At 35.6% G+C, this 24,009-nt stretch overlaps 1 protein-coding gene across 1 annotated transcript in view; it reads right to left on the bottom strand.

Moving 5' to 3' along the window:
- Positions 1 to 24,009, bottom strand: part of DNAI7 (dynein axonemal intermediate chain 7) — a 42,731-nt gene extending 18,722 nt beyond the window's left edge. Inside the window, exons 1-5 of the mRNA XM_081818940.1 lie at positions 23,998 to 24,009; positions 23,541 to 23,708; positions 17,615 to 17,761; positions 15,032 to 15,135; positions 13,386 to 13,695 (exon numbers count right to left, since the gene is read on the bottom strand). Of these exons, the coding sequence (XP_081675066.1) occupies positions 13,386 to 13,695; positions 15,032 to 15,135; positions 17,615 to 17,761; positions 23,541 to 23,708; positions 23,998 to 24,009 (741 nt within the window). The remainder of the gene's footprint in view (positions 1 to 13,385; positions 13,696 to 15,031; positions 15,136 to 17,614; positions 17,762 to 23,540; positions 23,709 to 23,997) is intronic.

The raw sequence follows: 24,009 nt of genomic DNA, 5'->3' as shown, positions 1-24,009 counted from the left end.
TAATGTTAATGCTATATTTTTTACATGGATTATGGCTATTCTCATGGATTTTAAATTTATCACGATGCCAAGAAGTACCTGAATCTCTAAGGATATTTCACGTTTTCACACTTTTCCCCATCACCAGAATAATTTCCTTTCCTTCTCATCTAAACTTCTCCATGCCTATCAAAAGATTTAGTTCAAATGTTACCTCATCAGAGAAGACTTCTTCTATTCACTCTTTCTTTTGGATTAAATGTGATCTCTTAACTCCCATCCATAATCTCTCTCATTGCACATATCAGAATATATGGTAACTGTTACTGTTCTCCATGAGATTGTTAGTTCATTGAAAATAAAGATCATGTTGAATTTCTTATAGAAGGTACTTAGTAATGTTTTATATATATTATATCTACTCATATTTGTTAAATTTTGTATCTTTTTAGAGTATCTTAAAGACAAAGACTATTTTTAACTTGAACTTTAAAAAGTTCAAAGGCCCATATATCATGCATGCCCCTTAGATCACTACAATATTTCTGAAGGTGATTATCATCTTTTTAAAAAAACATTTCTCATAAATGTGTGGCAACTAGGCTTTTCTAAAAATTTTCTAAGATATATAAATTGGGAAGACAATATTACCCAATACCTATAATTTTATTGTATTATTATTATTACACATTTAAATTAACTAAAAATATGGTATTAAGAGCCCCCTAGTGGCAAAGTTCTTAATAGACCTATGGAAAAAAAATATGGATCATCTTCTAAGAGATTTAATTTTTTTAACAAGGTGCTAAATACTTGTTATTTGTGATCATATCACGTATCACATACAACTCGGATATTCTGGGTAATTCCTGCATTATTATACTAATAATTTGTCTTGCAATCAGCTTCCAATTTCATTAAAAAGGGGAAATATATTTATATTAAAATATGCCAACCTAAAATTTTAAAGGTAAGTAGTTTACCCTAAATGAAAAAAGAAAGTTGTAAAAATAAAGAAGTCTCTTCCAGTTAAGCCAAAATATACTAAGTTTTCCTACTGATGTTACAGTTAGTCCCTAATACACACATACACTTAAATAAACTCATGTACAAAGACATATGCAAGTTAAATTTCATGAAATTTACATGCCAATTAAAAAAATTTAGAATACCCTTGCCAAACAAGACAATGTTGTGGCTGACATTTAGGGTTATGATAGTCCCTATACTGCTGTGATTATATAGGAATACAAACCTAATTGCCCTTCATATATATTGCTTCAAATTCATTCTGAGTTCCAAATGGACTGCAAGGGGCACACTTCCGGAGGCGTTGTGGTGGAAGTGAAGCCTCCCTATCACCACTTTTACTATGTCAGATCACTACAGGGATCAGAACTGCTGAGGACAGGGTCCCAAGAATCTCTACCGACAAGCTTGAAGATTCCCTAAACATAGTGTAAGTGGTTCCCAGCACACTCAACTGTAATTGAAAGGGTCTTAAGCATCTCTAATACAGAATAACTTAAATGTGCATAGTGCTGATTCCTTGATATGGGTGGCTGTTCTTTTATGTAGGTTGTTCACAACAAATCAGACTTAAGTCAGGGCCTACTTTTAATCACTTAACCATACATTCATTCACAAATAAACGTTCTTTGAGCCCCTATCATGTACCAGGCCCTGTGCTTATAGTAAATACAAACTCTGTCAAGATATTCTTGTCCTCAAGATCATAATTATTGTTTAAGGTTAAGAATTCTGATAATTAAACAGAATAAGAATGGAGTAGAGACATCTAATTTAGCTTGAAGGGGAAAACTCTATGGAGGTAAAATTTAAGGTTAAGTCTTTAAAGACAAAGAGAAGTTAGGTGCAGTTGACAAGGATGATGGGTGGAAGAGAATTTCACAATGACAAAATAGCAAATGGGACATCACAGAGTCTTATGAACTTTCTCCCTTTAAAATAAAAAAAGGAAATATATTGTTTCATTTTCTATTAGAAAAGGAATGTGTGAAAAAAAAGAAAAGTGTGTTCAGGACTTGCTTATTGAAAATGCAAACAATACAGAAGAGTAAAGAAATTTTTAAAATCACTGATAATATAGAATCATCTCACCTTTCTCATACTCCCTACACCTGACCACCAAAATGGCCACTCTTTGGTGACAAGGCTTCCAGATTTTTTTCTATGCATTAATGAGTAACAAAAATCCCCTCACAAAACAGAATCCTATGGCTAATACCGTTTTGTAACTTGAATAAGTATCTTAACAATACATTTTTGGTATCTTTCTATATAAAAGTATATAGATTCCAGTTCAAGATGGTGATGTAGGAGGATCTTGAAGTGATGTAGGAGGATCTTGAACCCACCTCCTCCCACAGACACATCAAAACTACAGCTACATATGAACAGTTTCCTCTGGGGCCAGGCGGGGAGTGGGGAGCCCAAAACTAGCTGAGTGACTCCCACACATTGGGTGAATGAGAAAAAACCCACATCAAAGTGGGTAGGAAAGGCTGAGATACAATCTTGCCATGAATCCCACCTCCCTGCAGTGACCCACAATCAGGAGGGAATACATAAACACCATCTTCTCTCTGAGGACTGAAGTATTTGAACCCCCTATCTAGCACCCTAACTTTTAAAACCTGCAATTGAGAGACCAGCCCCTAAAATACCTAGCTTTGACAGCCGGTGGGGCTTGTGTCCACAAAACCCACAAGGCTATAGCAAGCTGAGAAAGAGTTAAAAGGTTCCTGTGCATGACTTACCATCCGCAGGGCCTAGTGCAGAAGCCGCTGACTGAAAATCACCCTTTCTGTGAAAGAGGCTTATTTGCTTATCTTAAAGTACAGGCCTGAGGGCCAGGCATCTAATTTAACGCACATCTAGGGGCCTACTGAATTCCTCTTCAAAACAGAAGCCAGTGGGCACTATCTCTATGTTCTCCCTCTGTCCAATCTGCTCCAGATTCCAGTATCTCCCAGAAAGGAGCTTGTAACCTTTTTCTGCGTGTGATTTTTGCAGCTGCCTCCCAAAGGGACACCTTTAGATTGCCTGGCTCTGGTGACCAGCAGGGCTCACAGACAAGAGTCCCATAGGGCTGTAACAAATATAGAAAGGGTTCTTAACTGGCCACCATCCCCAGGGCACAGCAGAGAGGCAAAAGACCCAGGAGCTTAGTCTTTTTGTGAAAGAGGCTTATTAACTTTATCTAAATAGCTGTGGCCTGAGGGGCAGGCTCCTAATTAAAAACACATCTAAGGGCCAACTGTAATCCTCCCCAGAGACTGCAATGGGAGGTCTCTCTGACTCGCAACCCCCCCCCCCCCAGGCTCTAGAGCACCAGTATTTAGCAGAGGGGAGTTAGTACACATGCCTGGTGCCCTAGTTCCCCGGTTTTTGTGGCTGCTGCCCAGGGGACACCTCCTGATTGCCTGGGGATGGTGGCCAATGGGGCTTGTATTCATGAGTGCAACAAAACAGTTGCAAAGAAAGAAACAGTCTTAACTGGCTATCACCCCAGGGCTTAGCTCAGAGGGAGCAAACAAAAATATTCTTCTTCCAGTAGTCCCTTGAAAGATGTATATTTGCATACTTTAAAAGCTGCTGCCCGAAGGCCTGGGTTCCAATTAGCCTAAACCTAGGTTGCTGACTGAGACTTTGGGAAACTCAACTACTGAGAGCCACCAAAAATAAAGTAGGCTGCTTTGGACAATCACAAAAGATCAAGAGACAATGAAGAGCTAGGGCAGGGTTGAATGATACATTTTATCTGCTACATGAGGCCTGTCCAAGACTGGGAAAGGTGGCTGTTTAATGTACAGAAACCAACACAGAGAGTCAAGTAAAATGAAGAAACAAAGGAATATATTCTAAAGGAAAGAACCTCAGAAAAGACCTTACTGAACTGAAAATAAGTGGTTTATCTGATAAAGGTTCAAAACCATGGTCATAAAGATATTCACCATGATGAAAAGAAGGGATGAACAAAGTGAGATTTTCAACGAAGAGACAGAAAAATATAAGAGTATAATAGAGCTAAAGAATACAATAAATGAACTGAAAAATACAATTAATAAACTCAAAGACAGGGCAGTGGGATTCATCCAATCAAAGCCGAGAAAGAGAGAGAAAGTGTGGAGATAGCTTTAGAGACTTACAAACATTACACAGACCAACATTCACATTATAGGGGTCCCAGAAGGAGAGGAGAGAAGGGGGTAAAAAACTTATTTGAAGAAAGAATGACTGGAAACTTTCTTGACCCTGGGGAAGAAAACAGACATCCAGATCCAGGAAGCCCAGAAAGTTCCAAAAAAGATGAACCCAAAGAGACCCACACCAAGACACATTATAATTAAAGTGTCAAAAGTAAAAGACAAGGAGAGAATCTGAAAAGCAACAAGAGAAAAATATTTCATGACATAAAAGGTAGTCCCCATAAAACAGTGAGCAGATTTTTTTCAGCAGAAAGTTTGCAGTCCAGAAGAGAGTGTCACAATTTACTGTGCTAAAAAAAAAAAAAAAAAAAAAAACCTGCCACAATGATAACTGGCAAAGTTATCATTCAGAACTGGAGGAGAGATAAAGAGCTTTCCAGACAAGCAAAAGGTAAGAGATCACCACCACTAGACCAGCCTTATAAGAAATGTTAAAATGCCTTCTTCAAACTGAAACAAGAGGGTATTAATTAATAACAGTAAAAACAAGAAAGTAGAAGTCTCACTGGTAAAGGTAAATATATAGTAAAATTCAGAATAATTAATGTGGTAAAGATAGTGAGTCATTTTCTCATAAAGCCACTATAAAGGTCAAAATAGAAAAGTAGTAAAAGTAACTATGACTACAATAATTTGTTAAGGAATACACAAGATAAAAAGATGTAATTGGTGAGAATCAAAACCATCAAACATGGTGGGAGTAAAAATATAGACCTCTAGAATGTGTTCAAACTTAAAATGTTATCAGGTACTTCAAATAGACTGTTATAAATATATAATATAAATAAATATATTGTTTTATGTAAGCCTCACAGTATCCACAAAGCACAGAACTTATTATAGACACACAAAGATTAAAGAGAAAAGAATCGAAGCATGCCACCACAAATCAAGGAATCAATCAAAAGGAAGAGAGCAAGAAAAGAAGAACGAACAGAGGACTTACAAAATTACTAGAAGACAATGAACAAAATGTCAATAAGTAAATACTTATCAATAATTATTTCAAATGTAAACCAGCTAAATTCTCCAATCAAAAGACATAGAGTGGCTAAATCATAAAAAAAGAAGACCTATCCATGGGCTGCCTAAAAGAGATTCACTTCAGATGTAAAGACACACACACACTGTGTGAAGGGATGGAAAAAAGTACTCCATGCAAACCGAAACCAAAGATAAGGTAGCTGCACTTTTATCAGACAAAGACTTTAAGATAAAGACTAATAAGAGATAAAAGTCATTACATAATGATAAAGGGGTCAATCTAACACGAACATATAACATAAATATTTATGTACCCAACATAGGAGCACCTAAATATAGAAAGCAATTATTAACAGATCTAAAGGGAGAAATAGACAGCAATACAATAATAGTAGGGGGCTTTAATACCCCACTTTCATCAATTATTAGATCATTCAGACAGAAACCAATAAGGAAACACTGGCCTTAAATAATATGTTAGATCAGATGGACTTAACAGACATATACAGGCCATTCCATCCAAATGCAACAGAATACACACTCTTCTCAAGTGCACATGGAACACTCTCCAAGATCGAGCATATGTTAGACCACAAAATAAGTCTTAATAAAATTAAGAAAACTGATATCATATCAAGCATCTTCTCCAACCACAATGCTATGAAACTAGAAATCAATTACAAGAAGAAAACTGGAAAATTCACAAATATGTGGTGATTAAACAACAAGCTACTGAACAACCAATGGGTCAAAGAAGAAATCAATAGAGAAATTAAAAAAAAATACCTTGAGACAAATAAAAATAGAAACACAACATATTAAAACCTAAGGGATGCAACAAGAGGGGTTGTAAAGGAAAAGTTCATAGCAATAAATGCCTGTATTGAGAAACAAGAAAGATTCCAAATAAACAACCTAATTTTATACCTCAAAGAACTAGAAAAGGAACAAATGAAGCCTAAAATTAGAAGTAAATAACGAAGATCAGAACAGAAATAAATGAAGTAGAGACTAAGAAAACAATAGAAAAGATCAATAAAAGAGCTATTTTTTAAAAAGATAAACAAAATTGACAAAACTTCAGCTAGATTCACCAAGAAACAAATAAATAAAATCAGAAATGAAAGACGAGACATTACAACTGATACCACAGAAATACAAAGGATCATAAGAGACTACTCTGAACAATTACACACTAACAAAATATACAAACCCAAAAGAAATGGATATTCCTAGAAACATACAACCTGCCAAGACTGAATCTTGAAGAAGCAGAAAATCTGAACAGATCAATTGCTAGTAAGGAAATTGAATAAGTAATCAAAAACCTCCTAACAAACAAAAATCCAGGACCAGATGGCTTCACTGATGAATTCTACCAAATATTTAAAGAATAATTAATTCTAATCCTTCTCAAAGTCTTTCAAACAACGGAATAAAACGGAACATTTCCAAACTCATTTTACAAGACCAGCATTACCCTGATACTAAAACCAGACAAGAACACCACAAGAAAATTATAGGCCAATATTCCTGATAAACATAGCTGCAAAATCCTCAACAAAATATTAGCAAAGTGAATTCAACAATACATTAAAAGGGTCATACACTATGATTAAGTAGGATATATTATAGGGATACAAGAATGGTTCATATCCAGAAATCAATGTGATATAGCACACTAACAAAAATGAAGGATAAAAATCATATGATTATCTTAGTAGATGCTGAAAAAGCACTTGGGAAAATTCAACAGCCATTTTTGAAAAAAACTCTCAACAAAGTAGGTATAGAGGGAATGTACCTTAACATAATGAAGGCCATATATGACAAGCTCCCAACCATCATACCCAACACTGAAAAGTTGAAAGCTTTTCCTCTAAGATCAAGACAAGGATGCCCACTCTCACCGCTTTTATTCAACATAGTATTGGAAGCCCTAGCCAGGGCAATTAGTCAAGCAAAAGAACAAGTAAAAATGCCACTATTTGCAGATGACATGATATTATATATAGAAAACACTAAGGACTACACCAAAAACCTGTTAGAACTTATCAACAAATTCAGTAAAGTTGCAGGATACAAACTCAACATACAAATATCAGTTGCATTTCTATACACTAAAACAAACTATCAGAGAAATCAAGAAAACAATCCAATTATAATTCTATCAAAAAGAATAAAATACCAGGAATAAATTTAACCAAGTAAAAGACCCATATACTGAAAACTATAAAACACTGATAAAAGAAATTAAAAACACAAATAAATGGAAAGATCTTCTATGCTCATGGATTGAAAGAATTAATATTGTTAAAAAGTCCATACTACCCAAAGCAATCTGCAGATTCAGTATGATTCCTATCAAAATTCCAATAACATTTTTTACAGAAATAGAACAAATGATCCTAAAATTTGTATGGAACCACAAAAGACCCTGAATAGCCAAGGCAATCCTGAGAAAGAAGAACAAAGCTGAGGCATTGCATGTCCTGATCTAAAATTATATTACAAAGCTATAGTAATCAAAACAGTATTATATTGACATAAAACAAACACATATGTCAATGGAACAGATTACAGAGCCCAGAAATAAACCCATCCATGCCTGGTCAATTAATTTATGAAAAGGACCTGAGAGGGGCGCCTGGGTGGCTCAGTCGTTAAGCGTCTGCCTTCAGTTCGGGTCATGATCCTGGGGTCCTGGGTTCGAACCCCACATCAGGCTCCCTGCTTGGCTGGGAGTCTGCTTCTCCCTCTCCCACTCCCCCTGCTTGTGTTCCCTCTCTCGCTGTGTCTCTCTCTGTCAAATAAATAAAATCTTTAAAAAAAAAAAAAAGGACCTGAGAATATGCTATGAGAGAAGACCAGTTTCTTCAATAAATGGTGCTGGGAAAACTGGACAGCCATATGTAAAAGAATAAAACTGGAACACTTTATTTTTTTTTAAAGATTTTATTTATTTATTTGACAGAGACATAGTGAGAGAGGGAACACAAGCAGGGGGAGAAGACGAGGGAGAAGCAGGCTTCCTGCAGAACAGGGAGCCCGATCTGGGGCTCGATCCCAGGACCCTGGGATCATGACCTGAGCCAAAGGCAGACGCTTAACGACTGAGCCACCCAGGCGCCCCAAAACTGGAACACTTTACATCATACACAAAAATTATCTCAAAATAGGGCGCCTGGGTGGCTCAGTTGGTTAAGCGACTGCCTTCGGCTCAGGTCATGATTCTGGAGTCCCTGGATCGAGTCCCGCATTGGGCTCCCTGCTCAGCAGGGAGTCTGCTTCTCCCTCTGACCCTCCCCCCTCTCATGTGCTCTCTCTCTCAAATAAATAAATAAAATCCTTAAAAAAATGATCTCAAAATGGATTAAAGACTTCAACGTAAAACCTAAAACCATAAAACTCCTAGAAGAAAGCATAGGTGGTAAACTCCTTGACATTAGTCTTGGTGACCAAAAACAAAGGCAACAAAAGCAAATATGAATAAGTAGAATTACATCAAACTAAAAAGCTTCTGTAGAATAGAAGAAACAATCAACAACATGAAAAGGCAACCTACCAAATGGAAGAAAATATTTACAAATCATATATTTGATAAGGGGTTACTATCCAAAATATATAAAGAATCTACATAACTCAATAGTAAAAAACAATCCAATATAAAAATGGGCAGAGGATCTGAGTAGACATTTTTCCAAAGAAGACAATTAGGTACATGAAACAGGCCAACAGGTACATGAAAAGGTACTCAACATCACCAATCATCAGAGAAATGCAAATCAAAACCATAATGAGATATCACCTCTTACCAGTTAGGATAGCTATTTTCAAAAAGATAAAAGCTATTGGTGAGAATGTAAATTGGTGCAGCCACTATGGAGAATAGTCTGGAGCTTCCTCAAAATAATTAAAAATAGAACTACCATATGATCCAGTAATTCCACTCTTGGGTATTTATCCAAAGGAAATAAAAACACTAACTTGAAAAGATATATGCACCTCCATGTTCACTACAGCATTATTTATAGTAGTTAAAGACATAGATGCAATGTTAAGTGTTCATTGATGGATGAATGGATAAAGAAAACATGGTATATATACACAAATGAGTATTAAGCCAAAAAAAAAAAAAAAAGGAAATCTTGCCATTTGTGACAACATGGATGGACCTTGAAGGCATTATGTGAAATAAGTCAAAGAAAAACAAGTATTAGATGATCTCACTTATATGTGGAAGCTAAACAAAAACAAAAACGAAGTCAAACACAGAGAAAAGATTGGCAGTTACCAGAGATTGGGGGGGGGGGGGAAGTAAAATGGGTGAAGATGGCTAAAAGGTAAAAAAAACTCCAGGTATAAAATAAGTCCTGGGGATGTAATGTACAGCATGGTGACTGTAACTAATAATACTGTACTGTATATTTGAAAGTTGCTAAGAGAGATCTTAAAAGTTCTCATCACAAGAAGAAAATATTTGTAACTGTGTGATGATGGATGTTAACTAGACTTATTGTGGTAATTATTTCATAGTAAAGATATTAAATGATTATGCTGTACATCTGAAACTAATAGGTATGTCAATTTTATTTCAATAATTTAAAATTAAGAAAAAATAAAAATTTAAAATTTAAAAGAAGTATATAAAATCTATATCATTTTGAATGGCTACTAATATTTGACTATTGACTATTTGATAATCACTCTGTGGACTATATTTGCTACTGTAAAAATATCTCAATAAACATGTAGCACATTTTTATTTACTTGTCCTATTATTTCATAATAAATTACTAAAATTAAAATGGGTACATTTACATAGTACCAAACTGCACTTCAGAAAGATTGTACAAATTTACATTTCTAACAACAGTAAGTGAAAATGCCTTCTCCCCCTCATGCTCAACCTAAGAAGACAGGGTATAATGTTGCTTCTAATTTGATCACTTACTTGATTCTGTAGCTTTTCATTTTTTCATTGGCTAGTTGCACTTCTCCTTTCATCTGCCTACTCGGGTCCTTTGCCTAATTTTACATTAGGAAATTATCTTACCAATTTGTAAGAGCTCTTTATATTAAAATATTAATCCCTTGTTTTATATGTTTAGTTTTCTCATTTCTTCATCTTTCAACTTTCTTCATAGAGAGGTTTATTTGGCTATACAAATGTTTGAATCCAGTCTCCTTTTATGGTCTTGATTTTAATGCACTGATAAGAAAGACCTTTTTGTAAAGATAATAAAATAACTTCCTATGTTCTCCTCATATATTTGTATCATTCTGAGTTTTGATTAGTTTGTTTTTATATTTAAAACTAATTTTTTTAATCTGTAGAGTGAAATATAAATAAAAATTAATTTCAAATCCCAAGGCAATCATTATATTAAACCCATCCTTTCCCTTCTCAATTTCTGGAACTTCTTCTATACAGAATTTGAAACTCTTACTTCTTTCCATCCTTTCTTTTACTCCCCCCCCCATAAATTCCATCAAATTATCTTTGTCCTCCTTTTTTGATCTGTTGATTCTCTTTATATATCCAGTGATTTTTGCCCTCTGCAGGCTACTCACACTTACAAAAGGTGGTTTACACTGTTCAGAATTGGTAGCAAGAGTAGGCCCAGCTGACGATTGTTAAAATCTGCTCTCTCTCCTTTCCTACCCAGCATAGCACATCAAGGGCCTGGGGGATTCTTCACTCCAAGCAGTTCCTACTCCCCAGGCCTGATCCCGCCCCACCAATCCTCCCTCAGCACAGGAGATGGCTTTTCCCTCCTGCCTTGGCACACTTAACCATTACTGTGGGATCCTTCTGCTTCTGTGGAGCTCATATAAACTTTCTCAGAATGCTGTGGGGTTTTTGGAAGGATGATAGAGCACACATGCATAAGCTTCTATACACACTGCCTGTTTGGTGTGATACGAGTTTTGGTTCCTGGAAAGTAGGGGCGCTAAGTGAATTAATGTTACTCATCTTTTGGGCAATTTTCTCTTTTGAAATCCCCTGATAGTAGAGTTTCCTCCAGCCACGTTTCCCTGTCTACCATTCACACAACTGTTGGTCAAGCTTCCCAGGCTGTGGAGAAGTTTCATAAAATAAAACTATTTATTCCATATCACTCATTGCCTGCTGATCTTTACTCTGAGTTTCCTAGACTATTTAGTTGAGGACAGCTTCAATATTCCACGAAACATGCATTTTACCACTGGGTAGAATGCTTTTCCTGGGCGTACTTTTGTGGCATTATCAACATTAGCCATTGGCATACCTTTAGTTATCGTTATAAGTTGAAATTGTTCAATAAAGCATTAAATAATAATGGAAAAAACAGATGTAAACACATTGGTAAGAGCCATTTGAACTGAGGAAAGCTTAGTTTGGGGTAGCTTTGAGCTCGCTAGTTGAGAGTAAAGGAAATAGCTCCTTATTGTAACGAATGACAGACCTTGAAAAATCTGTAATTGCACTGTTCTGTATTACAGTGCATTTATAGGCTTATATTTTTAATATAAAATCATTTCCAACATTAACAGAACTATAATAAATTATCACTGCATAAGGCCATTTTAACAGACACGTGCATAAGAAAGAATTGTTAGCCATGTCAATTCAAGTAATCTATCAAGTTATGTTTTCTAATTAAATATTTCACAATTTTCAAATAATGTGAAATTCTTGAATAAAATGTTGGTGTGTTTTCATTAAATATTAATTATAATCAAGGAACTTGAGGGGGGAGAAATTATCCAATATTTTGAATCAGATCAAGGCCAAAAATTTTTAGACACATTTTTCGTACAACGATTTTGTTACCTTGTTTTTAATTTGTTCTGTTTTCATGAATGTTCAACCACAAATCCTGTCTAATTTTAAGTTAATGGGTTTTCATTTTGTTTTTTACTGCATATTTAATTATTGTGAAGTCCAGGGCCCATTTACTCATTCCTTATTCCCCCCCACCTTAGAAATCAGTATGTCCCTTCCACTCACATCTTATTAGTTAAAGCAAGTCTTAGTCATGCCTAACTTCAGGGGGGTGAGGAGAGCAATCATCCAATGTGTTCAGAAAAGGCAGGAGAACTGTAAATATTGTTGAACTCTATCTAGTGAAGCTGCCATGCTACCTGAGAGGTAAAATCAATTTTTTTATTTTAAAAGCTATTGGATTGCTCAACGAATTTTTTTTTTAAGTGACAAATTTTTAAAGAGCAAATTATGTCCCACCTCTCTAAAGCATCAGCTATATACAGGTTTCTGGGTTCTGCTCCTCTACTCCTTTTAATTTTTACATGGTTGTAATCATACTCTAAATACTATTCTTTGTATTGGTCATTATGTCATATCCATTTTCTATATTGCTGAAGAATCTATAATTTTTTATTCTGGTGTAATATTTAAAATGGAATTTTTCAATTAAATATATTCTTATATTATTTAATAATTCCTATTCTGATTTCAAATTTATACTCAATCCAATTCTTAACCCTTCCCTGTGTTTAAAGAAAATAAACCAAAAAAACAATACACATCATGTCTTAGGCACTTGTAGGAAAACCTGCTATTTCTGGTTCTTCTTAAAATGCAGATTGTTTATGGCCAAACAAAAAAGATGCTTAGTTCTGAAAAAGTCTAAAGAGACAATTAATACTAACATAATAAGTAAGCAGCTTGAAAATCCCAGAAATAGAAAAGAGCAGAAAATGACTAAAGGAATATGATTATTAAATTACCCAAATATGTTATTATGTCTAAAGATGTTTTAAGTTTTAAGACAAGTTTTAAGTTTTAAGACAGCAGTACAATACTTTAAATCAATTGTACTTTACAAAATTCTTTCTTACAAAACCAAAAGCTAAGAAAGTAATGTAAGAATCCTTCAGTTTGTGAAAGTATTTACCTCAAGTTTCCATATAATGGCAAGTTCCCTTAAGTGAGTTTGAAATACAATATATAAAAATTAAATTTGCTTCAAAGTTGTTCAGGCATGTCCCTAAAATATAACTGAGCAATTCCTGTGCTGAACTTTAGGATGTTGAAGCAACAGGCTCAACTATGAATAGTGACTATTAACAGAAGGCAAGAAGAAAATATACACATTCAAAAATGAGCCATTGGCAAGAAAGCGGCTTTCAGACAACTTCTGGTTGTTTAGGAAAAAATGTATACGTTTAAAAAATGTGTCCTACCATTTGTACTTCACTATCACCTTGTTCCTCAAATTTTGTTTCTTCTTCCTGAACTGAGTTAGACTCATTTTCTCGTTGTTTACCCTCTTCTTGGAGCTCTCTGCTGATTGCTGCTTCTTCATTCTGAACTTCATCCTTGACAAAGTGAGTTACTGTGGCAGTATGTTCTTGTAATGATGTTGGAACAGGGCGCAGTGGTGTGACATGGTCATAGTGTGTATGTAGGAGGCGTAGAGCAATGTCACTTGTTGCTAAAATCCTTGGAATTTCAAATCCAGTTTGTGTTTCAGAGAATCTGACACTTTTGTACCTGTTAATAATTTTAACAAAAAGGATGAGATCCTAAAAAACTGAGTCTGTTGAGAATTTTTACCTAAGCAGTATTTCTCTCCACTCGAATTTTGCCAAAGTTTGGAGTCCTGATGCATACTTGCTTGCTTTGCAGCATTTGGACCCAGTTGCTAATGTAATCCTTCTCAAAACACTCTCTTGGGATCTATGACCCCATACTCTTCTCTTCCATCTCTGGCAGGTCCTTCTCTGTTTCCTCTGTATGGCCTTTTTCCTACTGTCCCTTAAATGTTGACATTATTCCACTCTCTATCCAGGCCCTCTTTCTTCTTCCCTCTACAGTCTCCTTGGATATTATTTTGATGCCTGAATCATAACTTACGTTATCAGTTTTCAACACGAGTTCTATGTTTCCTGGGATGGGTTGGCAGGGGAAGAGGCATCCCTGAATGGGTTTTAAGAAGTCCAAAAATGCCCTTACCTATGATGAGTACATATAATAAGTTCGTAAGAGTCTATGATTCCCCAAGAGTTAAAAACTACTGATCTATATGGTGTCTCCTCAAAATAGATCTCCAACTCAGATTTTTTTTAATGCCTTCAGACATTTGTACTTTGATATTTCTTAAGTATTTCAAACTGAACAGGTCCAACGTTGAACTCATCATCCCTGCAACCCCCCTCACTATCACTCTCAAATAAAACAAAACTTGTTTCTGCCTCTACTATTCACTATATTAGTAAAAACACACCATCTAATTCTCTTCTTAAATCTGAGTAGCTAATACAGGGCTATTCATTTTACTTCTTTTAAAATTATACAGATTAATTTTTTACTCTTCTATATGTAACACATTTTACAATGAAAAGGGTTATATTATTATATTGTCTCATTAGATTTAAAGGACAGAGTATTTTACAGCAAATATAACTTGGAAAATATTTTGTCCCTTCCTGTTACTAAATATCAAAATTAAACTCCAATTCTTTCCATTGTCATATGACCAGTCTTTTCAGAGCTGGGACCAGAACCTAGGCCTCCTTTTACTTTGGTAATTTTTCCCTAAAACTCACTGCCATACTAACTCAATTAATTTGAAATACTGAAGATTAAACAGAAGAAGTGATCATGAAATTATCGTTATCACTACCATTTCTCAGAAAGATGTTATTAGCTGAAAATAACTTGCCTGAGATAGACAAATAGCAGGTTTGTGATTCAAACCCCAGTTGGCTGACTTCCTAACATAGGTTTCTTCCCAAGTATACCATCCTAGTATACAACAGGCATCTGCCTGGTCATCATGATGTGACTCCCAATGTCTTTTGACCTATAGTATCACCCACAGGAATACCTTGGATTCTTCTTGAGGTTTGCCCACACATATAGAGTTACATTTTCATCTTGAATGACTTTTTCCATATTTCCACTGTCCAGATCTGCTAATGTACTAGCTTGCTATAAGAGAAAAAAGAAAACATTATAAAAGATGAGAGGCCTCATAAGCTATGCAACTTAGAGGAGTTATTTCATCACTCAGGTGTTAGATTCGTTACTTAAAAAGAGTAATTTGGGTAAAAGTATCAAAATAACAAAAAATTGTTTTAAAAAATTCTCTTAATGATATACATGTATTTAACCTAATTAAATGTGCTTCACCTTTCCAATCAGTTTCTCTTACTGTGTCTAAGGATTAAAGTTGCTCCCATATTCCCAGGATTACTATTATATTACCCTTCTCAATTTTAACATTATCATGATTTTAACTATTCACATGCTTCTTTACCTGTACCTTATTAAAATGTAGATCATGCTACTACAAAAGTTAGTCTATTTCTGAATATCATCAAGTTTAGAAAACAAAATATCCAGTTTATGAAATCCAGATGGGTCATGTTTTACTAGTCCAATACTTGATATCCAACATTAAACACAATTTAAGGATGTTTTAATAAAGACTAATATAGCTTGATGCATATTAACTCTCTTAAATGGCTTAACTAAGTCAATATTGTATGTATTTAGTTTCCATAATATAAAAACTTAGAAATATTGGAGACTGAATTTATTGTACATTTTAAAAAGCAATTGATCCCTCACACTTTTTTCCTCCTGTGACATTCACTTTGGAAGTGTTCAGAATAGTTGTCTTATAGAACTGTTCCACATTGTGAATTTATCTGATTCCTCATGGTATTGCTTAACTTGCTCTTCTATCCCCTTTATTTTTTGAAAGTTAGGTCTAGGTAGGCTTAATTATTTTTGGCAAGAAGGCATTGTAGGTTATGTTGTATTCTATATGTTGCATCCTATCAGGAGGCATATGATGTCCCACTATTAACAATGTGGACTTGATCACTTGGTTAAGGTGATAAGTACCCATATCTCCCAGTTGTGAAGTACACTTTTCCCCAATCAGTAAGTAATCTATGGTCTAATACTTTAGCACTATGAGAATCATGTGTTCCTGAACAACTTTTCACCTAATTATTTAAGTGAAAATGATCCTTATCATTTATTACACTGAGGATTAAAAAATGGTGATTTTCTAACTGACAATTCCTTCTACATTTATCAGATAGCATTCTTCTATAAAGAACTGTTCTTTCCCTCCACCCCCCCTTTCCCCCTTCCTTTTTTGGAGTATCACTTTAGACCCACGGATTTTTATTTATTCAATGGTCTATAATCAATTATAATTATTCTTTATGATATTCAAATTATCCCAAATTTGACCAGTGGGAGCCCCTTTAAGCTAGTTCTCTCCCTTTGGATACGACTCCATTCGTCTCTGAGCATTTATTTGCTTTCTAGAGCACAAGATAACTCAACCTCATCTTTCACTTACCCTGCTCCAGACCTGGAATTGGCTGTTTACCCCAACTAGACCTGGTTCCATTTTTATGGATTAAAAAGAAATCTGGTTCATACTGATATTTCCATTTCAAATTTAACATTACAGTATTTTTTCTAATCTTTTCTTTTACATACTGTTATCTTTTTCTCTTAAAATAATCTTGATTACTAAAAATTGTAATACATTTCCTTGCTTTTCTTACAATATAAATAAAATAGTTCCAAAATTACATTATGAATATTACTACTAACAATAAATTTAGTGAAGTTTAAGCCTTCTTTGCAGTTCTTTTTGTAATTAGAACATATTCTACCAAGGCTATACAGAGACCAAAATAAACCAAAAGATAAAACAGACAAAAAAAAAAAAGTGTGACTTTAGGTTGTTTTCTGATTTAAAGAGCAAAATAAAACAAAAACAGCCATAGAAGACATTCATGGGATAGGATATTAGCCAAAATTTAAATATGGATTGGACATTAGATTATGGAATTATTACTTCCTAAGGTATAATAGTGATTTTACAGTTATATGGATATTATCATTAATGACAAGGTATTTGGGGAAAATAGAGTGACTACCAATAATTACTATCTTTGTCGATTTACCTACAGTAGGGAATGTTTAACATATAAAGTTTTGTGAATTTATTTTCATAGTGATCCTACTAAACCTTAGCAAGTATAAGAAAAAAAAGGGGGGCCTGGGTGGCTCAGTCAGGTAAGCATCTGCCTTTGGCTCCGGTCATGATCTCAGGGTCCTGGGATTGAGCCCCACATTGGGCTCTAAGTGAGGAGTCTGCTTCCCCCTCTCACTCTCCCTCTGTGCTCTCCCCTCTCTCAAATAAATAAATAAAATCTTAAAGAAAAACTAGACTTTAACTATACTGATTATGTTTTTTTTTTTATAAATATTTACGACTGTTAAATCTGGATAAATATATGTGCTTCAAATTATTGTACTGACTTATCCATAGCCTTTTAATTAAAAAGATACTGCATTTTTTTTATCATATAGTGTAAAATTTTAACACTTAAAAAAGTTAATCATAAGCTATAAGCAAAAAAAAAATCACACTTACTCTCAGAAGTATTTCTGTGGCTATGTTAAACTTAAGATGAAGGAGCTCCTGCAGTTCTAGAATTGATCCTTGGTACTGTATTATATTTTTATCTTCCAAATCATATGGTGGTGTTTCCAATAAAATTAATTTCAATTTATCAATTAACTATAAAATAAAAACAATGTAAAAACTTACTATAAAAATAATCTTCTGACAAAAAGTCAAAGAAAAAGTGAAAAGGGGATGTTCTATCACTTTTGAATTGAGGCACACATCATATCATCAGTAAAACATATAAAAATCCTTTCTTATATTTATTGTATTATTTAAGATCATGGAAAAATTAAATATTTTCTCCAGAAACTCCATTATAAGAATTCCCAACTATCTGTAACAGAGCTTTCATTAGCAAGTTAATAGAACAGGGACAGCTTGGATACCTAAGACTATGGAACAGTAGAAATAATGATATAATAACAATGAGGAGGAGGAGGAGGACATGAAGAGAGTTACTAATATATACTGAATGTTTATGTAGGAGTCCAGGGCAGGTCACCCCCAAATGAATCACAAAGGCACAATACTGATCATTTTGAACTGAAGCTACTTGAGAATTAACTGGTACAAAGACACTCAGACCCTCCTCTGTCCTCCTGAAAGCAGGAAACATATCTCCCATATGAAAAATACCCTCCCTGTACTAAGAAAAGACATCTTTATCACCACAGACATGGACTTTCAAGTAGAGAAAACTGTGGAAATAAACCTTGTTACTTTTTTACTAATCTACTACCTTAGCCCAAATTCCTCTTAAAATTCCTTACTAATTCAAGCTCACAAACACCTGTTTTCCTTATCCTGTAAATTCCTCACAAATCTATTGTTTCTTTGTCTAAAATTTGCCTGCCTTGGTCAATTCTTTGGGTCTCAATTTCATTATTGGGTCTTCATGTGCACGTAATAAAATTGTCTTTTTTCTCCTATTTTCCTGTCTCATATGAATTGAATTCTCAGTCCAGCTGAAAGACCTTGAAGGGTAGAAGAATTTTCTCTCTCCTACACTTACTATGTGCCAGGAACTGTTCTAAATGTTTATACGTTTTAATTCATTCTATCTTCATCATAACTCTATGAGCTAGATACTGTTATTATGTCTGTTTTTACAGATACGGAAACCAAAGTAAGGAGTTTGGAAGACCCGACCCCATCCTAACAAATAAAAAGCTCAAAAGACTGAAAAATGAACAACTCCTCTTTGATCCACAAGAGAGGAGGAGATAGGGCAAACACCTGCCCTCAAGATTGGAGAGATCTATATTCAGGAGCAAAAGCCACTGCAGAAACCAGTGCCAAGTAAGAACATCTGAATTGTAAATGACAAATTATTGAGACTCAGTGTAGACAACTCTTGAGAGTTAAAAACTCCAGGAGAACACAGTCATGGAACAAGAGGGCCCACAATATTGTTAGATTTACCTCCAAATGCTCCACCAGGTTCTCATAATAACTGTAGGAGCAAAATCCCCACCTATTTCTAGCAGAGGAAGGGGAAAAGGAACCGTTCTGAAATACACCAGAGTACTCTGTTCTTAACAAGGCCTGATCTCAGGGGAAACTACTTAGAGCCTAATCTGCAAGAGTTTTATCAGAGCCTAACTCACCTGGGGGAAAAAAAATACCTAACTCCAGCTGGCTCTAGCCATTCCCTCCCACTTAAGAGGGAATAAAAACAATTGAAAACATTTGTGAAGTTCACCATGCAGAGATGCAGAGACACAGGCTTTACTAAAAGACTGAGAACTAATTTCACAGGTCTTCCCCTCTCCCCACCTTACCTCACAGTCCCATTACTAAAGGCCTACTTACAGCAGCTCCTTTTACCCAGTACATCATGTCCAGCTATCAGGAGAAAATTACAAGTCATACCAAAAGGCAAAAACCACAATCTGAAAAGACAAAGCAAGCATCAGAACCACACATGGCAGGGATGTTGGAATTATCGGACCAGGGATTTAAAACGACTATGATTAATATGCTAAGGGTTCTACTGGATAAAACAGACAGCATACATGAATATATGGGCAATGTAAAGGAGAGAGATGGATATCCTAAGAAAGAACCAGATTGAAATGCTAGACCAAAGGATACTGTAACAGGAATGGAGAATGCCTTTGGTGCGCTTATTAGTAGACTGAACTCAGCTGAGGAAAGAATCTCTGAGCCAGAGGACATAGCAATAAGAATCCTTGAAAACCAAATGGCAAAGACAACAAAAACCTGAAAAAACAATTTAAAGAATAGAATGAAATATCCAAGGACTGTGGGACAACTACAAAGGGTGTCGCATACACATAATGGGAATACCGGGAGGGGAAAAAAGAGAGAAAGGAACAAAAGAAATATCTGAAATAATAATAACTGAGAATTTCCCTAAATTAATGTTAGATGCCAAACCACAGGTTCAGGAAACTCAGAGAACACGAAGCAGGATAAATGCCCTAAAAAACTCCACTTAGGCTTATCATTTTCAAACTACAGAAAAATCAAAGATAAAGAAAAAGTCCCCACAGAAGCCAGAGTAAAAAACACCGTACCTTTAGAGGAACAAAATTAAAAATTGCATTTAACATCTCAGAAACCATGCAAACAGGGTGCCTGGGTGGCTCGGTCGGTTAAGCATCTGCCTTCAGCTCAGGCCATGATCCCAGGGTCCTGGGATTCAAGCCCCATATTGGGCTCCCTGCTACTCCCTCTCCCTCTGCCTGCTATGCCCCCTGCTTGTGCTCTCCCTCTGTCAAATAAATAAATAAAATCCTTAAAAAAAAAAAAGAATGCAAGCAAGAAGAGAGTGGAGGTATTTATAGTGTTAGTATAGTATAGTGGAGGTATATATAAGAGGCACAGCAAGGTCACAGGAACAACTAATACTGTATTGTGGCAAGATTTAGTTTTGAACACTGACACATAATAAATACCTAATAAACTTCTAAATTAAGAGAGGCAGCATAGTGGTATAGTGCAGTATGGACTCAAGCCAGAATGCAGGGCTTCAATCCTAGTCACTTCTTACTACCAGTGTGATCTTGGACAACATCACTGTGCCTTCTTCATTTGTGAAATAGGAATAATAGTGCCTACCTCATAGGGTTATTATAAGAATTCAGCAAGTTACTATTTCTAAAGCCTGCCATAGTATTATTTAAGAGCTTGCCAAATAAATAAATTTGATCATTTGGAACCTGGTGTTCACCATGTCATTGATGCTACCCAATTCTTTCTGTTCCTCATGTGCTGCCTGCTTTAGTTTCCCATTGCTATGATCATTCTCTTCTCCCATCTCCTGTTTTGTTTTACTTATCTTTTTTCTCATTTTCCCTATTATTTATTATGTCCATTTCTGTAACCCACTCTCATAATAGGAAGATTTCACTTCCAGCTTATCACTGATGACCTCTAGTACTTCTGCTACTTCCCACTCTCTCTCGACTTTTGCAGAGCATCAGAGACCAGCATCCTGCCATGGCAGCATGGCAGAGAGTATATGCAATGGCAAGAACACCTCATGGTGTGGGGGGAGGCTCCATGGAGCCCTTGGAAAGTCAGAGTAAGGGGCGCCTGGGTGGCTCAGTCAGGTAAGTGTCTGCCTTCGGCGCAGGTCATGAGCTCAGGTCCTGGGATCAAGCCCGCATTGGGGCTCCCTGCTCAGCGGGGAGTCTGCTTCTCCCTCTGCCTCTGCCCCTCTCCCCGCTCCTGCTCTGTATCTCTCTCTCTCTCTCTCTCAAATAAATAAAACCTTAAAAAAAAAAAAGAGTAAGACCCATCTGAAGTCTCATAGGAGACTCTAAGTAAGTCACAATTTCTCTCTCTTTTTACGTAGAATGGGTCTCATAAGCTTGTCCAGATCAAATTAGGCAATGCATGTTAAGAGCTTAACAGAATCTGGAGTTACTCCATCTTACAACACATAGAAGTAAACCACAGTGATAAGAAACACAAAAAGGTGGAGAGGAATTGTAACAAAAAGCATTAGAAGATAAAAGGACCAAGAGCAGTGAATCCCTTCTAGTTTCAATTATTACCTAGGTGTGTCTAGTGTGCATTTTTCTATTCATCCTAACTTGGGATTTGTTGGGTTTCTTGACTCTGAGGGTTTGTATCTTTCCTCAATTCTGGAAAAACGTCAGACATTTTCTCTTTGAATATTGTCATTCCCTCATTCTTCTGCATCTCTTTCTGGTACTCCTTTTCAATGTATTTTCGCCTCTTTTCCTCTATCATACATATTTATTAACTTCTCATTCATATTTTCCATCTCTTTATCTCTCCTATATTCTGCTAAATTCTCCCAATCAACTTTGGATTCACTTGTGATTAAGAGTAATTTTCTTGTTTCCCTTCTCTAAGCTAAAGATGAGCCAAACAAGTTCGTATCATCTTTTGCCGAGTATTTCCCCTATTACCCACAATAACTTTTGGAGGCTCCCAGCCATATAAGAAATGTCTGATTCAACTTGCCACCTTTCACATACTTTAGGCTTTGCCTCCTGATGGTCCTTTAAACCAATGCTAACCCAAGACTTAACAGAGAGCCTCTGGGGAAGTGGCTCTCTGGGAAGCCACTGACTTTGAGACTTGCCCGCTTTTCTGAATTGGCCTCTTAAGATTTTCCCTTACTTTGTTTTGAACTAGGCAATGAATTTATTTTTTTTAAAGATTTATTTATTGGGGTCCCTGGATGGCTCAAATGGTTAAGTGTCTGCTTTTGGGTCAGGTCATGATCTCCAGGTCCTGGGATCAATCCCCACGTTGGGCTCCTAGCTCAGTGGGGAGTCTGCTTCTCTCTCTCCCTCTACTTCTCCCTAGTCTCGTGATCTCTCACTCTCGAATGAATAGAATCTTTTAAAAAAGATTTATATATTTTATTTATTTATTTTTAAAGATTTTATTTATTTATTTGACAGAGACAAAGACAGCGAGAGAGGGAACATAAGCAGAGGGAGTGGGAGGGGGAGAAGCAGGCTTCCCGCTGAGCAGGGAGCCCGATGCAGGGCTGGATCCCAGGACCCTGGGATCATGACCTAAGCTGAAGGCAGATGCTTAATGACTGAGCCACTCAGGCGCCCCATATTTATTTTAGAGAGAGAGAGAGACAGCGTGCGAGATAGAGCACTAGAGTAGGGGAAGGGAGAGAGGGAGAGAATCTTCAAGCATACTCCCTGATGAGCACGGAGCCATGTGGGGCTCAATCTCACCATCCATAAGATCATGACCTGAGCCAAAACCAAGAGTCAGACACTTAACCGACTGAGGTACCCAGGCGCCTGTAGGCAATGAATTTAAATATCATTAAAAAAAGTTGTTTTTAGCATTTTTAAGTGTATCATAATGTGGTAGATCCTCAGGGTAGTCTGTCCATCCTATTTGCATAAATAGAAGGTACAATGTTCTTACTCATCTTTGTACTTTCATGCCTTAAAGGATAGGTGCCTGGCACATAGTTAACATTGAAAAACATCTGTAGTGAATCATAGAATAGTGGAAAATTTCAACTCAGGATAAAATCATGCACTTTTCCCCCAAGTTATCTACATAAATGGATGCAAATTGATTTTTTTTTCCTGCTTGGATTAGACACACATAATGTTTCACATTTATGTTATGTTGACCTTATATCTAAGGTGGCAAAGATAAAAAATTAAAAAAAGGAGTTGTAAAAATAAAAAAAAATGAAAAGACTATTAAAAAAAATAAAATAAAATGCACTTGGACTGTTAAAAAAAAAATGTAAAGATTAGCAAATAATTTTTCTGCATAGCCAAGCAAGCAGTAGTGTTACTAATTGGCAAGTATGATAGTTATTCAATTTATTTTTATTTTGGAGTCAGTATCAGACAATTTGTAATTTAAATAATTTAAAATTATAAAATAATATCCCAATACCTACATTTAGCACTAGTTTACTCTTCGCAATCACTTCCTCAAGAGTCTCATTTGTTTCCTCTTTCCACAGGCTAATGAAAGTATTAATTTCTGGGGATTTTGAAGGATCAGGACTCCCATCACATTGAATGTAGTGTTTCCACTGTGGAATAAAAATGTCTGAAGGTTCACACTGATGAAAATTCAAAGATTAAATGACTTTTTTCAAAGTATCAGTTCTCATAACCTAGTTTTTCCAATTTAGGCAAAAAATACTATGACTTTAACTGCTTACTTGAGATACCTCTAAAATAATAAAATTCTCTTCATCAAAATAATTTAAAAGCTTCCATAATTTAAATAAATAACAATTCTAGTAATTGTCATATTTTTTTAAATTTTTTATTCTTATGTTAATCCCCATACATTACATCATTAGTTTTAGATGAAGTGTTCCATGATTCATTGTTTGTGCATAACACCCAGTGCTCCAT

The sequence above is a fragment of the Leptonychotes weddellii genome, chromosome 5, assembly GCF_054177405.1.
Source record: "Leptonychotes weddellii isolate Sample4059 chromosome 5, ASM5417740v2, whole genome shotgun sequence".
NCBI classification, from domain to species: Eukaryota; Metazoa; Chordata; class Mammalia; order Carnivora; family Phocidae; genus Leptonychotes; species Leptonychotes weddellii.
The sequence above is the reverse complement of the archived record's forward strand: the minus strand, read 5'-3'. Positions and strand labels throughout refer to the sequence as shown.